At 40.9% G+C, this 16825-nt stretch overlaps 2 protein-coding genes across 5 annotated transcripts in view; one reads left to right on the top strand and one right to left on the bottom strand.

Moving 5' to 3' along the window:
• KMT2E (lysine methyltransferase 2E (inactive)) overlaps positions 1–2318 on the bottom strand; it is an 89402-nt gene extending 87084 nt beyond the window's left edge. For all 3 annotated transcript variants that reach the window (XM_081244880.1, XM_081244882.1, XM_081244881.1), the window contains exon 1: positions 1990–2318. The gene's annotated coding sequence lies outside the window, so the exon portion shown is untranslated. The remainder of the gene's footprint in view (positions 1–1989) is intronic.
• Positions 2319–2327: 9 nt separating this feature from the next.
• Positions 2328–10433, top strand: LOC308623041 (uncharacterized protein; the record flags this gene model as incomplete). Of its 2 annotated transcripts, none has more annotated exons than XR_014016723.1 (2): positions 2328–2662; positions 2795–10433. XR_014016723.1 is itself a non-coding variant. In XM_081244897.1 (2 exons), the coding sequence occupies 2 exons, from the start codon at positions 2328–2330 to the stop codon at positions 2846–2848; spliced, it is 312 nt and encodes a 103-aa protein (XP_081101023.1). In that variant the 3' UTR covers positions 2849–10433. The 2 variants fall into 2 exon arrangements, 1 of the variants encoding a protein (XP_081101023.1); XM_081244897.1 differs by having other exon boundaries at positions 2328–2585.
• Between the last annotated feature and the right edge of the window lie 6392 nt (positions 10434–16825).

Genomic DNA, 16825 nt, shown 5'->3' with positions numbered 1-16825 from the left:
CCCTGTTATGATATGGCTTTTATTTAAAGTCTATTAAAACAGACTAAATTCCACATCCCATAAAGGGTAAATAAATGGGCATGCTTGGGAAGGAAAAATATCAAGAGCTAGAGCCTTACTTTTTTACTTACATAATTATAACAGAATGCTGTAAGACAATTGTAAGGCAGCAAAGCATGGAGCTCCACTTTATCAAATACACACTCAACTTACAAAATTCCTACGGAATGCTTAAATATATGGGAAAAATGGATGCCAAATATAATAGTGAGAAGAACAAGCATCTCCACACCCAGTGGAGTAACAGGTTTAGGCTTGTTTGTACAGCTCCCTAAAAATTTGAAAGATTACAAAAACCAAAATTCACAAAATTGGTCAAAAGTTGGATGGGAAACGTTCCACTCTAGACTTAAATGCCTAATCACACAAAATAGGTTGTACTTACACACTTACTAAACATTTTAATTTACTTTGGCTTATTGAATAAAAGACGCTTTGGATTAAACCAAACAAAAACTATTATTTGCCCCTAAATAATTTTTTAATATGTAAGAGCACCTGGCCTCACTACTGAAATTTCTATTAAAAACACCTGAGTGTGTTTATTTTTTCAAAAGTGGTGTCATTTTATTTGCCTCTCAGGAAAAACCCATAAAATTAATCAACTAAGACACAGCATTGTAATTTGCAGTAAAATCAACACATCTCTGTAAACGGTTTGGGGAAGAAAAAAAGCCCAGCCTTTTCATGTAAACATAATAAGCCTGTAATATGCTGCAGACAAACGCACTGCAAGGGGTGTGGAGGACCCGAGCTGATTAGATTACCACAACATCAGCCTGGGGCCGCCATTTTTAGAATCTGTAAAGGACAAAAGAGGGAAATTTCACTTTTTACTGCCCATCTCGGAGATTAAAGGAAAAAATGGACTGTTTTCCAATTAGGTATTGATGTCTCCACCCCAGAGTTGAATGCACCTCACTTAATTCTCTCCAAGGTCTCCAGAACTCCAAACACCTTACGTTATTCACATCTCTAAAAAGGGGGGAAACAGGCAAAACGGGGTTTACTCTACAGCTAACTCTAGCGATTTCCCTTTGCCTTGAAACTGCATCGTTCTTAAGACAGAGTCTAGCAAGAACGGATTTCTACGGAGCTAAGGCCGGTGGAAGAGAGCCCTCCGGATTGTTTTCTCTCTCCCCCTCCCCCGTTTAGCACAGTGAACCGTTTGTTTCTCTTCTGTGTCGGCTGCCACAGTGTTTGTGCCAATCCCTTGGTCAAAATCAGCTTCCCTGAAATGTGCCATATTGTGGCTTCTAAGCCTCCGCTACAGTAAAGGACGGCGATAATGCGAGAGGAGGGGGGGAGGAGACTGAGAAGGCTGGGTACTGGGGTGACCACCTCAGGGGCGGCTTTACCCTCTCCTGGGGAGAATGAAGAGCTGTCTCGTTCTCCCACAAAGGGAGATACCCAGGGCGTTCTTTCCAGCCCTTTCGTATTTACGAGAAAATTAAACCACAGGCTGCCAGGCGAGAAATGGAAGCAGCAGCAGAAAATGGGGCCTAGACGGGTTCCCAGCACCTGAACGAGATGCGGTAGAGGACAGGGAGAGCTGGCAGCTCCTGGGACCACTTCGACACAAACCCTACTAACAGTCACAAGCCTCCCTCCTCCCCCGAGCGGCCCTAACCCGCTGCCAGCGAGGAGCGCGCCCCCTCCCTAACTCCCACTCTCAAGGGGGTTTAACTGCCAGTTTCCCTTTCCCCAACCCTAAAACCCGCCATAATGCTCCCTTTCTAGGGACAGAGAAGAGAAAGGATAAATTCGATTCAAACAACCAACGTCTTGCCCCCGCCAAGACACCTGAGAGCCAACGTCGACACCCCCCCCGCCGGAAGGATAAAGAAGCGAAAGCCCCCTACCCCTGGAAACACACGTCCCTCCACCCCGCAAACCCCATGAACTCCCAAGGAGACGACAAGCACTGACCTGTGATGTTCACACACCAGACACCCGAACCCCGTTATTTGCTCGACCCCCAAGGAGTCTGTCCACACCTCCGCGGTCGGACGACCCCCCGACAGCAGCCACTGCGGACTCAGGACCCGGCTCCACACACCCCCTCCCCAAACAGCAGCGCGCAGCCTCTTCACCAGCAACCAAGGAGTAGGGGAGGGGGCACCGAGAAAGTCAACAGGAACGCAGAGGCGACGGCGAGGCTGCTCAACAGTGTCTATACCCCCTCTGTTGCCGCTCCCGAACTCAGGTAACGTCTCGGACTCGGCCCCCTGCGCCCGCTCAGTGTCACTGCCTCTTGCTCTGGGAAAATGGCGGCTGACGGCGGCGGCGGCCGCGGCGGCGGCGGCGGCGGCGGCCGCGGCGGCGGCGGCAAGTGCACGGGGCCCGCCCGCCCCGCTCCGCAGGGGCAGAGGGGGAGGGGACGAAGCTGTCCGCCGCCATTTTGCTTGTGGGCTGCCGCCCGCCGTTCCCTCTCCATCGCGGCTAGAAGACAGCCAACTGGAGGCAGAGCGGTGGACAGAATCTCCGGCTATTTCACAACAGATGCATTCAACAATTCACCGAAGGTTTGGGAAAGTTTCGGAATTTGATGGGATTGGTTCTTTATCCCCTTTCCCTGAGTAGCCCTCAAGTCTGGATTTCGGTGAGCTTGGGCGCGCCACTGCTGGGTGGAAGGATAATGACTGGAGGCCCTGGAAAGACCCCCCCCATGCACTTTCTCCCACTCCCCAAACCACCTCAGCCCTGGTCTGCCCTTCTCCCTCCCCCTCCTCAGTCTAGCCTCCAGCGCGGTGTGAACTCGGTTGGGGTGTCACTCGACGCCCACTAGGGGCTGAGGCGGTTCCAGTGCGCAGGCTCCGAGCACCGGATAAAAGCGGAGCTGGCGAGTCCAGCGCCGTCTCGATGGAGGAGCGAGAAACGGAAGAGGTCGGGGGGAGAAGCAGCAGGAAAAATACAGCCACCGTCAGCGCCGCCTCCCTGCCACCGTGTATCGGGGTAAAAAGCTGCCGTTGCCGTCGGTGCAGTTGCCGTCTGTGCCTCCTACTTTGGCCCCGGGGAAGGATTTCCCCGCCGGTGGGACAATGTGCGGGGAGGGGAGCGGGAATTCCTTTATGCGGCGGTGATTAAACGAGGGAGGGTCAGAGAGACGGTTATCTCGAAGAACAAAGGGGCAAGCCAAAGAATAAAGGGTTTCCCCAGTAAAAATGACACGGTGATTGCGGCTCCTGTTTTCGGGGTCTTTCCCCGTAATGGCGGTTTCCGTCTTCTAGCTCCACAGCCTCCCGGAGCGCTTGGTAAGCAGAGTCGGGAGAGGCAGAGGCGGTCCGTGCAGCCAATCAGTGCCCGAGGTGTTCTGTCGGGCGTGTCGTGATTGGCTAGCGGTGACCTCATGCTGCAGCAGCGGGTGGGGCCAGAGCCGTCGGGGGAGGCTGTTGCAGAGAGAGAGCAGTGGCGATGGTGATCATTGCTGCCGCGGCCGGTATGGAACCCAAGCGGTGGCGAAGGGAATCTCAAGGCTTTTCCTTGACTATTTTCTCCTGTCCCTGCGCGAGGTGAGGGCCCCGGCTCGGCCTCTGCGAAACTTCGGGGTGCTGGCGTGGACGAGGAGACACAAATTCTCCCATGATTTTAGTAACTGCGTCAGGGCAAGATGGCGCTGGGTCTCCTTGGGGCGCGGGGGGAGAGGCACGTCCACCGCCGCCGCAGCGCATGTGACCGGGCTGCATTCCTGTGGGGTTTGGCTCAGACCCAGGTTGGGGCGGGGGAGGGGAAAGGGCTGGGGCGGAGGAGACTGTGGTGCGGTCGGCGTCGGCCGCCTGAAGAGGAAGAGTTGACTGTTGAGGGCGCTTCTCCTCCCCCAGACTGCTTATAACAGCGGCGGCTCTCTGGGAAAAGCCCCCGGAGGGACACTCCTTAGGGGGTGTGACGGCTGTTGGTGGAGGGGAAGGTTTGGCGTCCTCTTTTCTTACCTGCCTTTCTCCTTGCGAGGTGTATTTACTTAAGGTGGCTGGTCCCTAACGTGGGAGTCGGAATCAACCGTGAGTCCCGAAGGGCCACTGGACTGAGTAAACAGGAGAGTCTAGTTCCTGGGCCACAGCGCCGAGGAGTATCGATTATTTTCTGAGAAAACGTAAAGTTTCTCAGATCCGAATGGCAAAATATTCCGTAAGTTTGGAAACGAGTGTGAAAGGCGCGATAGTACCCAGGAACACTTTTAGTTACCTAAAAGAAGAAACCAAGGAGTGTATCATCTGAAGTTTGAGGGGCCCTCTTCAAACTTGTTTTTTTCCGTCTGTATTTACTTTCTTCCCGTTTCCTCCGTATCTGTATGTTCTACAAGAATGTGAAATCTTATCAGTGGATTTGTTTTTTTAATTTAGACGTGATTAGGAATACAGAATAAAAGTTGCCAGTGTTGTACATGAAGTTGTGAGGCTGTTTTCAATACTCTTAGTCTTCTGTTTTTCCGTCGCCCTCTTACTGTGGTTTTTAAAAATAAAAGATGAAATTATAATCACTTTCGGTAAATACTATTAAGATTCCTGCACCAGTATGAAATATTAAAGCGTACCTCTATAAATCACTTTTGTATAAGTATGAATTTTAATTTTAGTATTTGGAACCTTGGGAGATAGAGATCTCCAGCAGCTCAGAAGTTCTTATGGTCAATATTGGCAGATTCAGTAAGAAAGATTAATTTTGTTTTTGTCTTTTCCCACTTGGCCAAACTAGTAGCCATTAACTGAACCAGAGAAGATTTAAAAGGGCTTCTCTCCTTGGGTGGTGTTGAGTGAGAGCTGCGAGTTATTCAACAGAGACTTTTCCACCTAACACCTGACTTGCTTTTTGACTGAACACCTATATTTGATGCTTGGAGGAAATGCTTGTTGGACCTGAAAAGATGAGTTAACCTGGAGTCAAGGTTGCGCTGTTTCCTTTAGTCTTAGCTGTAGACTTGGTAGTTTGAAAACAACATTGAATTTTTAGTATTTATTTTAAGTACTACAAAGATTATAAAGTTCAAAACTTTTTTGTGTGTTCTATGAATATAAATTGGGCATTTTACCTATATAAGAATTCTTGAATAATTTCAGGGGTCTATTACATGTAAGTAACGACTCCCTTACCCTTACAGCAATTTTCTTACGGCTTAGAAAAGAGGAACTAAATATGAAGTCAGTAGATTTAAAGGCAATTTTCAGAAGATTCTAACTTCACTGTGCCTTAATAAGGAAAAGAGGCCGCATTGCAAGCTAATGGAAACAAATCCTTGTTTTGTTTTGTACTTTTAAGTAGCTTGGGTCCTCATTGTTCGTAATTGCCAAACCCACGAACCTCTTGAGCTCTAATTTTTCTTTACTCCCCTGTGGCATTTAAAATACTACTTGCAGTTACTTCTTGTCTTTGTCTATCTTCTTGCATTGTATTAATATGTTCTCCCTAGACAATTTCCTTTGTGCCTGTTCTCTAATGAAACACCCAAATTTTCATCTCAGAGCCGCAGATGCAGTGTTTAGGTTTACCAGGGGCCACAGGCTTCCTGAACTCATAAAAATATTTATGCTTGGTACTTTATTCCAAACTGTAATATCAACAACAACAACAACAACAAAAACCCGTCTTTTGATCACCAGAGTTTTGAAAAGAGGTAGAAGAGGATTGATGAGACAGACTCTTGTCTGTCCCCTTTCACATGTGAGATGGGGGGAGGCAGCTGATGGGACAGCCATAGTGCTGCCCCACGAGAGGGTGGGAAGACAGCTGGCCTTCGTAGTTTTCAACATCCGTATTTCTCACATCTACCAGACATTTTAACCTGCAAACTTCAACAGCATACAAACACCAGTTGTTATTTGGGTTTACAGTTCCTTGTTGTATTGGGGGTTTATCAAGTTATGTAGTACTGCTTGCTCTGATACTAGAGGATCCAATAAGTTGTGCCCCTGTATTTTTGTCACTTTTCCTCTTGTCATTTATGTGTCACCGTGCCAGCCACTAGTAGCTACATGTGTTTTATGTATTATAAGGTTGGCATTCCAGTAATAGGGCTTATTAAAATTGTATGTAAACTGAAGCTCTGCAGTAAGTCAAATTTGGGCTTTTGGCATAAACACTGATAACGCTTTTGTCTGCTCTTAAAGTTTTGGGGGGGATTTTTGAATAGTCATTGTCTATTTATCTTTTGACATACTTGCTGAAACAATTCAAAGTAAAAAAAAAATATTCAGAATTACATGTGACTTTCACTGGATTTTGTTTTTATATAAAACTTTCCTCTGCCTCACCCCACCCCTGACTTTAATGGCCTTTAAATGTAGAATGAAAAGGTTTATATCTGAGAACGGTTTGAGTCGAAACCATTAAGTATACCGTAAAATGTTATGGTTAAACAGCATTACAGCCTGCTTAGTTTAACTTCCTGAAAAAAATAAAATGCCATCGCTCGTTCTTCCTGGGCAAGGTGTTAACACTAAACCTAAAATGCATATTTGCAAATGGTGGTCAAAAGAACTTTCCAGGGTGTGGATACCTTGAGTCAATTTGATTATTTTTCTTGAGGAGAGGTAATAAGTTTGTTCCTAAGTATCTAAAAACCATTTTGAAAATTACCTGCCCTCTGCTATCCAAAAAGATCAGGTCCATAGTCTCTTCCCTGTTGACTGTTTACGTTTAGTTAAAGTTTGAAACATCTGTAAGTACGGGATTTCACCTGCAAACTAGAAAAACTAATACTATTCTGCTTCTGCCTAGATGAAGCAGATAGGAAGTAGCAAAAACTTACAGATTTCACCATTCTCTGGAGTGGTCCAAGAAAAGTATTTTATGCCATTTTGTCCTTCAGTGCTTATGATTGCCATAAACTCTGCATACTTCAATGCTTATCTTGCACTTGTATTTCTTACAAAAGAAAAGTGGGTTTGGGTTTTTTTTTGTTTCTCCTTTATTGTATGCACGCCACAAAACAGAAAAGGCCATGGTCAACATTGTCTTTTTGAGGTACAGAATATACCTTCCGTAAACAACTATCTTTTATATGGTGCTGGTCCTAATAAGTTGGTTATGGACCCAGGGTAAATGGTATTTCATACAACTGAAAGCAAGTTAAATTCTGTAGTGATTTATTCCTAGAGATTATATCACTTTAATATTTTTTTTGGTGTCACTTTAATATTTTTTATTCTCATAAGTATTTAAAGGTACCCCTCCCAAAGTATAATAGTATTTGCGTCTTAGACTTAAAACTATATTCTGGTTTTCCCTCTCCAGTTTCTTTGTTCCTGGGACAGATTGGAACTCCAGCTCTAATTTCAGTCAAATAATTTGCATTCCTACCATATTTAAGATACCTGGAACATAATTCTTAGCTGTTAACATTTTTCAGTTAGGTTGACAAGATAAACTACTCAGTAGTTTACAAAAATCCTTTGAAAAATTAGATGGCTGAGAGGAGATATTCTGCCCATAACATCAGAGGTCAAGGGTTCACTTGTGCCAGCTATAGACTTTAAATGTCTAAAAGTTAACTAGTTCCCTTTCTCCACAAACAGCCTTTTAAGTAAGTTTTATCTTACGGAATAAGAAAAGATTATATGCAATTATTTGCATCTATATAACATTTTGTGAAAGTCTTGTATTCTTATATGCTCCAGGTGTGGGTGGTCTTATATAACCTATAGCAGTTGATTCCTTAGAATATAACTTTTTAAAATACCATGGTTTATATGCTAATACCCTTTGCTAGTTGCTACTCCTGTCCTGCCTGTTTTCATTAGTTGCTTTCCTCTGCTTCTTAATTGTTGCTATTTCCCAGTGTTGTGACCCCAGCCACTTTTTCACCAATTAATCAATTCCCACACCTTTACCTATTGATGACTCCAGAATTTATCATCTCTGAACTCAATTGGAACTACTAAATATCTTACCTGTCCCTTAGGTACTTCAAACTAAACAAATTCAAAACTGAGCTATTTTTTCTTTTAAACTTCTCCTTTTGTTTCCCTTTTTTTATTTTATTATTTTTTTGTTCTCCCCTTCTAGGTTAACTTATATAATCAAACATCTTTCCAAACAATTTTTTTTGCTTAAAACACTCAGCTTGTTCATCACATTTGAGGATCAAGCTAGAACACACCCTATGATATGCAGGCTCGTTCATCTGCCTCCTGCTTATGAGCCTCATGGGCCACCAGTAAAGTTAAAATGACCCAAGTCTACATAGCTGCTCTTTTTATCTCCAGAAAATGAGACATTCCCTTTTCTTTGTTAATTCTGTATCTATCACACTGTCACGTTCATGTTCCTCTTTTCTGTTAGTTTATGAGATATTGGTAGACAGTGTCTCATCTTTGTAGCTAAAGTGCAAAGTTCCTGGCATGTAATAGGCACTCAGTTTTGTTGTACACATAACGTAATATGCTTTGATGCTAAGTGCCTGAAAATTTCGCGATAGCATGTGTTTTTGTTAATAATAGCAACTCAGTTGGATATATAAATGGATGCAAAATGCTCTGGTTGATTCCATACCATCATGTTACAAAACTTTGGGTTTGTTTCCCCTGCCCCATTTAACACCTATTTTGCCAGTGGTGTTAGCCCTCTAATCTGGTTTCTGCCACCTGGTTCTCTTCACTTAAATATTTGTACCTGTTACTAATTCTACTCTATTAATTTATAACCTAGTTTGGGATTAAGCCACGTAGGTATTTACTGTAAGCATTCAGCCAGGAACCCCAGTTAACAGGTAATGTGCTTCGTAGAAGAAATCGAATTTTTGAACTAGGAGGCAAAATGTTTGTGGATTTCAATAATGGATGGGGTGGGGACAGTGAAACACAGTGTATTTGCCGTCAGCATGGCTTTATGTACAAAGGCATAGAACAGGAATAGAAAAAACATGTTCTGAGTATAAGAAACCCGTTTGACTAGTCTTGCATGAAGTACATTGAGAGATGAGACAGGAAAAGAAGCTGGATTAAAACCAGATGACTTCATTAGTTTTCTTAAATCTAGAGTCCTTTTGCCAATGAAGCTCAAGCCATTTATTCTTTTTTTTTCCTCTTTTATTTTGAGGAAGTAGTCTCAAAGGCAAATGACTGGCCTAAGTCTCACAGTAGGTTTGGCACCCAGATATTGCTAAAACGTCAACTCAGGTCTTGATGTTTTAACTTTTATGCTGAGAATCCATGTAGCACAGGCAACCTGTGTTTATACCTATATAGCAAAAGGCAGAACTTATAATTTTCTTGCTACATCAGGAAATACGTCTTTTTTTTCTTTTTGGGCGCACCATGCAGCTTGTGGGATCTTGGTTCCCCAACCAGGTATTGAACCTGGGCCCGTGGCAGTGAGAGCGCAGACTCCTAACCACTGGACTGCCAGGGAATTCCCAGGAAACATATCTTGATTCCTTACTTCCTTATTAAAATGCTAGGCTCCCAAAAACTTTTATTAAAATGCTTCAAATTTCAGGTTAGCATTTTTGTTCATGTTTGTACATCTTAAATTCATTATGCCCATGCAAAATGCATTTTTAATGGCTTTTAGAACATGCGTGAACATTTGGCAGTCAGAAGAAATGATAGAATTTAAGGGTTTTTTTAGGTGATGTGTTAAGCCCTTGTTTCAGCACGTAAGGTATTGTTAAATATGGTACTGTATTGGTCTTACAGCTGTTTCTGAAGGTTGTTCTGCTACCTTGAAGAATGAGCCCTCCAAGGCTCCAACAGTTGCACATTTTGAAAAACAAAGCCTGACTTAATACTGCTTGTATATCAAGGGTCTGATTTGTAGTTCGTGCTTAAAACTGTTTTGTTTTGTTAGAGACTAACATTTTAAATACCAAAGTCATCATTGTAAATGTCCACAGATAGCTAAATGTCAGAAGACGCTAAGAATGAATACCGTTTATACAGTCATCCCTTGGTATCCGTGGGGCAAGGATATGGAGGGACAGTTGTACTTAATGTATGTCAGCTGAGCTTGTGTTACCTTTGCCTTATGGTGTGTCTTATAGAAATTAGTTTTTAGTGATAGAAGAGACTTATTTTGATTTAGGCTTTTAACAAATGAGGAAATTAATATCCATCAAGATCACTTGGTTTTAAGTACTTCATTTTCCTAGGTATGATCAAATTTGATATTTTCTTTTTTCCTTCATTTTTATATGAATTCAGTCACCTAATCAATGCTTATGTTAAGTAAGTCATTCGTGTTTGTTTTCAGTACTTTATCCTGTGTCTTGCTTTCCTAGGTGATCATTAACATAGAGTAGGCACCCGATTTTTGGTTCCCATTCTTACTGGCTCCCCCTTTTTTCCACCCCTATACTCTACAGACTTCCCTCTTGGTAACTATACAATTTCTATATATATATATATATATATATAAAACACTGTATACTTTTCAAATATATGTGTGTCAAAGTGTTTTTAATTTGTTATCCTTACCTCTGTAGGCAGTAATTAGTTCTGTTTAACTAACAAATCAAACTTTGGTATTACTGAAGCCCTCAGCCTCTGTAAAGATGACCAGAGGTTAGCATAGTTAAATTGAGGGGGAGATTAAGACTTTCTTAAACGTTACTCATATTAAGCTACAAAGTAAACTGACCTTAAATTGAAGTTAGGTAGTAGATTACTTCCTAATTCATAGCTTTAGGTCCAAGTAGCCGTCTCTGTAATTAAAAACAAAACAGAAAACATTGGAAGTAGTAGAGGTTTATGTCATGAAAATCAAAATTTCATGATTATGAGACTTCAATAGCTGTGGCATAGTTATTTCTGTGTATCCCTGCCTTTTTTCTGTCAGCCAAATGGTCATTATCAAATTATGTTCAAGGATAAGGACTAAATTCTGAGAGGAGTTTAATCGGAGGCCTAGTTCAAAGTGTAATTTTTTTAAGGTAAACTCTTTAAACACATGGTTAAGTTTTCTGTACCATGTGCTTAGTAAAATTATTTATTTGTGGAAGAGAAGCAGATGCTTGGTTTTCTATGCATAAACTCCCCCAGCCCTTGCCATCATGTATGCCAAAAATAATAGTAATAAACAATATTAGGCTATGTCTTCCATTTTTAAAACTGTGAAACAAGTCATATGTTCCGCTTGGAATAAATTTTCCATTTGTAAATAAACTGAAATCGTTTTTCCTTGCGATGCATTTTTGTGAAATAACTATAATTTGTGTGAAAATTAAAATATAATCATTCCGAAATATGAATTAGCAAAGTAAAATGAAGGAACCAGATTACAAAATCAAGTCATGAGGTAAGGCTTAAGAAGATGGGAAGAGGTCAGTTAATCATTCATATATACATTTTTAATCTCTTTGGAAAGGAATTCTCATCGTAAAAAATATCTTCATAGCAGTCATAAAATTTGGTATTTTAGAACTCAATAATTACAGCCAGACCAGCAAAGTTCTTAAAACTTGGGGCCCCAGAATGTTCAGGTGAAGGTAAATGTGTACGGTACTGGTCCTGTTTAGATTGAGGGTGTAGGAAGAGTTTTGACATCACAGGCTATTTTGACTTAAAGCATGAACTTGAAAGTAGTTTCATTTTTTAGAGTTGACTATTCATTCCCTTGCAGCCTCTCCCTCTCACTGGCAGAACTTATTTCCTTGCTTGCTCATTCTGTTACTATGCATCAAAGAGGCATTGTGTACCAGAAGTCTTTAAGCTACTTGGAAGAAAGGTACTTATAAGAACCGCGTAATTGTTAATCATAATAAACAGTCTGTCGAGGTGCATGGGTAACTCCCTGATGTATTAGTAGCAGTCAGCAACTAGATAGCTTCCCAACAAGCGGGTTAGATTTGTTCCTTCTAAATCAAGGACTTCAGCTTCATAATCTAGGTCTTGTGTCTCATACGAGCCTTTATAATATAGAATGGTTAAGGTGGGAAAAGCTCACACTTTATATATCCCTGGAATACAGAGCCATTGTTTTGACTTCAAGGATTTAGGACACATCGAACAATGTGTGTCCATAGATATCTAAGATATGAGTCAACAAAGCTAAATAATTATTCTGTAGGATTTTTTTGGTAGAATGTAGCAATCCAGTATGTAGGAGAGGCAAACTAAAAAGAAATAGTTGGCAGGATTTTAGACCTAATCAAATACATTGGTTCCTAGACTTTGGGATTTCTTGAATGAATCAAATGATAAATATGGAAACCAATGTAGTTACTATTTTTAGTTCTCTAAACAGCAACACCATATCCTTGGTTTTAAAAAATGGGTGTTAACAGCAAATAAGGACATAGTCTCTTAATTAAAAAAATTAAATTATTTTGAAAAACCTGCTACATTGTTCTTATTCTCATTTTCCTGTGGAATAATGAAAAATTATCCAGAATTCATTTTAGATTGTTATTTGTGATTCATTCATGTATCTCAACTCTCATTTTAATTGTGACAAGTCAGTCTTAGACGAATGTGTAAAAGGCTTATAAATTTTCAACAGAATCTGTTTAAATGAGGATATGTCCATGAATACAGCCATTAAAATTATTTTTAAAGAATCATTTCAGGGCATCGCATACTACAAAGAAATGGTAACAAAAATATGAAAATCAGATTACAATTTGTAGGGCTTTTGTATATTGTGTTTGCTTTCATAGAAATGGGGGTAAAGGAAGTAAAGTACAATGGTTTCACTGGTTCTCTCCGGGTTGTAGGCATACAGATGGATTTTCTACAACAGACAGATATTACCAGAAAGCATTTTTTTCAAAGTTGTTCTAGTTTGTAATGATAAGGCAAAATGCTTGGATATTATTTTTTTAAATGGGATGCAAACAGTATGGTCTACAACTTGTCAGAACCCAGGAACCATCCTCAATTCTTTAATACTTTGTTATGTCCCTAAGTAATGTCCATTCTGAGTTTTTATTTCTTGGTCTGACCCCCCCTTGTGTTCATGACCATTGCCACTACTTTAGTTCAGGCCTGGCATAGAGTAGTCAGTCACCCTGACTATTTGCTAAATAAACGAGTCTTTATATATAACTACGTGGTGATGTCGTTTACTCTTCTTTAATCTTGCCCCTTCTAATCCATCTGTCATCCTTCAAAGTGATCTTAGTAAAATGTGAATCTGATCTTACTTGAAATGATTTCAATGGAGTCCATGCTCCTTAGAATGGCGTAAAGGAAAGCCCTCTGATTTGTTGTCTCCGCCTTTTTTTCCAATCAGAGATCCAGTTGCTGCTCCTTTTGCTTCGACCCACATTACTGCTTTCAGTTCCCTAAACTTACCTTGCTCTCTCAGACCTTTCGTTTTGTTATTACCTTTTTCATGGAATCCCCCTACTCTCCCCCTTGTGAATGCATCCTTCAGTTCAAATGTTTTTCCTCTTTGAAGCTGTCTATGGTGCTCTTCCAAGAAGTCTGTTGTTATTTATAATTCCATGTACCTTTTACTCAGTTCTGTTATAGCAGTTTGTTGTATTGGGTTGGCCCAAAAGTTTGTTTGGGTTTTTCCGTAACATCTTACGAAAAACCTGAATGAACTTTTGGGCCAACCCACATGATTTTAGAATCTCCTCAACCCTGCTAGAATGTGAGCCCCTGAAGGGCAGTGTTTACCTTGCATTCTCTCTCAGATAAATGCATACAGCTTGCATTAATTCCCAGGACATATTCTAAGTACTCAAATGTTTTAATTAATTAGGTCTCTTCTCGTTTTGGGGTGAGTATGAGTCTGCAAAATAGTAAAAGCTCTTGAACTTTGTGAAGAGAAGGAAAGAGGGTTAGAGATGTATTTGTGTAGTTAAAAGTTAGGAAACCTAGGGCTTCCCTGGTGGCACAGTGGTTGAGAGTCCGCCTGCCGATGCAGGGGACACGGGTTCGTGCCCCGGTCTGGGAAGAGCCCACATGCCTCGGAGCGGCTGGGCCCGTGAGCCATGGCCGCTGAGCCTGCGCGTCCGGAGCCTGTGCTCCGCAGCGGGAGAGGCCACAACAGTGAGAGGCCCGTATACTGCAAAAAAAAAAAAAAAAAAAAGTTAGGAAACCTAAAATTGGTAATGATTTGTGACCAAGAACAAAGCCACTCTATTCTAGAGGGGGGGAAAAAAGAAAATAATTGAACATCAATTAGTCTTTGAAAGACTAACAATCCCAAGTGAAGCATATCCTAGTACTTTTCTCTGTCCATTGCAGATAAAAGCCTCCTTTCAAAAAAAAAGTGTTAAGTTGTGTTGAGAAAATTGAAAATTCCTATCCATCCTCTGGTGTTTGGTTATAAATTCTTACTTTTCAGCTTTAATCTGCCTTTCCAAAGCATGATAATAATAAGAAAAAAATAACTGCACAGGTACTTTAACTTAATTAGAGAAGAGAACCTTCCCACTGCTAACTTTTCTAAACAGTTCAGCAACCCTATTAACACGATGGAAGTTCAGGGCTAGATTCTGGTAGCTTATTCAAAGGAATAGCTATGGTCCCACAAATACGGATGGAGATTATAGATGCTTACCAATATGCAGCAACAAGCCTAGGGACTAACATCCCAAAATGGCATGGTAAAAACACGTTTATCTCTGCACAGAAAGATACTTAGTCTAAATTCTTAACAGTTTACAATCAACAGATGATGTTGATACCCATTTTTATAAAGCTGAATCCATTAATGTACTAACCAATCCCTTCCACAACACAAGCAATTTTATATTCTTCAGGCAGGTTTGGCACTAAGTTAAAAATCACTCCTAAGATTTGTAACATAAAAGTTGATATGTTCTGTTACACAGACACCAACAAATTTCTTTTCCAAAGTGTTAGTTGGAAGTACTACATACATAAAGAACTGGTAGAAATATCACACATTTAATTCTCAAGGCAGAACTTAGTTGGTCTTGCATTTCTAACAACTTAATTGATTTTTCATTGAAGGCAAATTCTTAACGCCCAGGGTTATAGTCGTGGCTACGAAGCCTTTAAAAAAAAAAAAAATCCACTTTAAAAAATAAGTTTCCCTACTACAGGCATGTTGAACTGCTGGTCGGTAGTTCCCAAGCCAGTTTGACTACCATAATTATTTGGGAAGCTTGTTAACTATACATTCCAGGGCTCCACCCAGAGTTCCCCCAAACAAGATGTTATGTATCATTCACAATTTTCTTAAGAATGTAGCAATTCATTAAGAACCATATGCTGAACTCCTTAGTGTGACCCAGGAATCTGCAGTTTTCACAGACCCTCATCCTCAGGTACTTTTCATGCAAATTGCTACTTTGATAAACATTTAGATACATGGAATGAAGCATTGCACTAATATGTGTATTTAAAGTTACAGTGCCAGGACAGTTTTGTTTTACCCATTTCTTTTTTGGTGAGTGTTGCTGTACTAGTAGACGTCTCCAACCTGAGAAGCTTGGATGTACTATTGGCGTGAACCATTTCCTTCATTTCTTCTTGGAGATTTCATCAGAACAGCAACGTAAATTGTTTTCTAAGAAATTTAGAATATTCTGATGGACTGACCCTTTTTTTCTGTAGCAGATAAGGGTCAAGTCTTGTTAGACTGGGAATCAGTCTGTCTTTTTAATGAGTGTTTAGGGTTTTTTTGTGGAAAAGAAGCCTTATTTCTATACTCCTCCCCTCTTAATATGTAGGAGCATTTTAAACGGGGAGGAGCTATCAACTGTTACTTAAAACATAGTGACATTTCATCCTGCCTTTTTTTTTTTTTTGAGGTACGCGGGCCTCTCACTGTTGTGGCCTCTCCCGCTGCGGAGCACAGGCTCCGGACGCGCAGGCTCAGCGGCCATGGCTCACGGGCCCAGCCTCTCCGAGGCATGTGGGATCCTCCCGGACCAGGGCACGAACCCGTGTCCCCTGCATCGGCAGGCGGACTCTCAACCACTGCACCACCAGGGAAGCCCCATCCTGCTTTTACAGCTAATTATTCTAAGATGTTTAGACAGTGTGATCTTTTAACCAAGGTTACTGTTTTCCCTTAAAGGTGAAACCAGTAACTTTAAATTCCAGAAGTGCAACTCAGAGTAGAAAGAAGCATCCTTTCACTTAATATTAGTAACTTAAGAGTAGTAGATCTTAAGGAATTTAGATGTCATAAGCTAGGACTTTAAGGACTCACTTCAACATAAAAAATCCAGTCCCAATACCAGTAAATATTCTCATATAATTCACATGTTTTGGTATCATGTTTACCAGGCAACTTTATGCATATAATTAGACTTCCTATATAATTAACCTTCTTGGAGGAAACTACTGGCCAAAGAGTTAATCATGCGTCTTTTCTTCATTAAAAAAATAAATCATCTGATTGATCAGTTTTAACACACCTGTCCCTTGGTTACTGAGCCTTCAGACTGAGATACCGATGTGCTTATTAACAAAGTCAGGTTTTTTGATGTTATATGTTAGATAAACATTCTTTTGACTTTTAAATTATTTATAAATGCCAAATATAAAGAACTAGAAATTACTTCAGCAAATTCATAATACAGCATATGGAGATACATATGAAATATAGTAAATAGTATACCAAGAATTCATTCTTTCATCAAGCTGGTAGTAAACATTGTGTGTGTGTGAGGGAGAGGGAGGTTGTTTCTGAGAAGACTGACATATATGTTTTAGTCTTAAGGAACTCCCACTATGTCACCATATTATCCAGAAGGTTAACCAGGAATAGAAAATGTAAAATTTAACTTATCCTAGATCAAAATTAAGCTCATCCAGGTCTTTGCCTGCTGATTCTGCCAAGCTAATTGCCTTGGCAGTGTTTCCATGGATACTAGGTAGGGGCAGTGGGGGTTGTATTCATAGGCATC

This window comes from Mesoplodon bidens (assembly GCF_964165515.1).
Source record: "Mesoplodon bidens genome assembly, chromosome: 9".
NCBI classification, from domain to species: Eukaryota; Metazoa; Chordata; class Mammalia; order Artiodactyla; family Ziphiidae; genus Mesoplodon; species Mesoplodon bidens.
The sequence above is the reverse complement of the archived record's forward strand: the minus strand, read 5'-3'. Positions and strand labels throughout refer to the sequence as shown.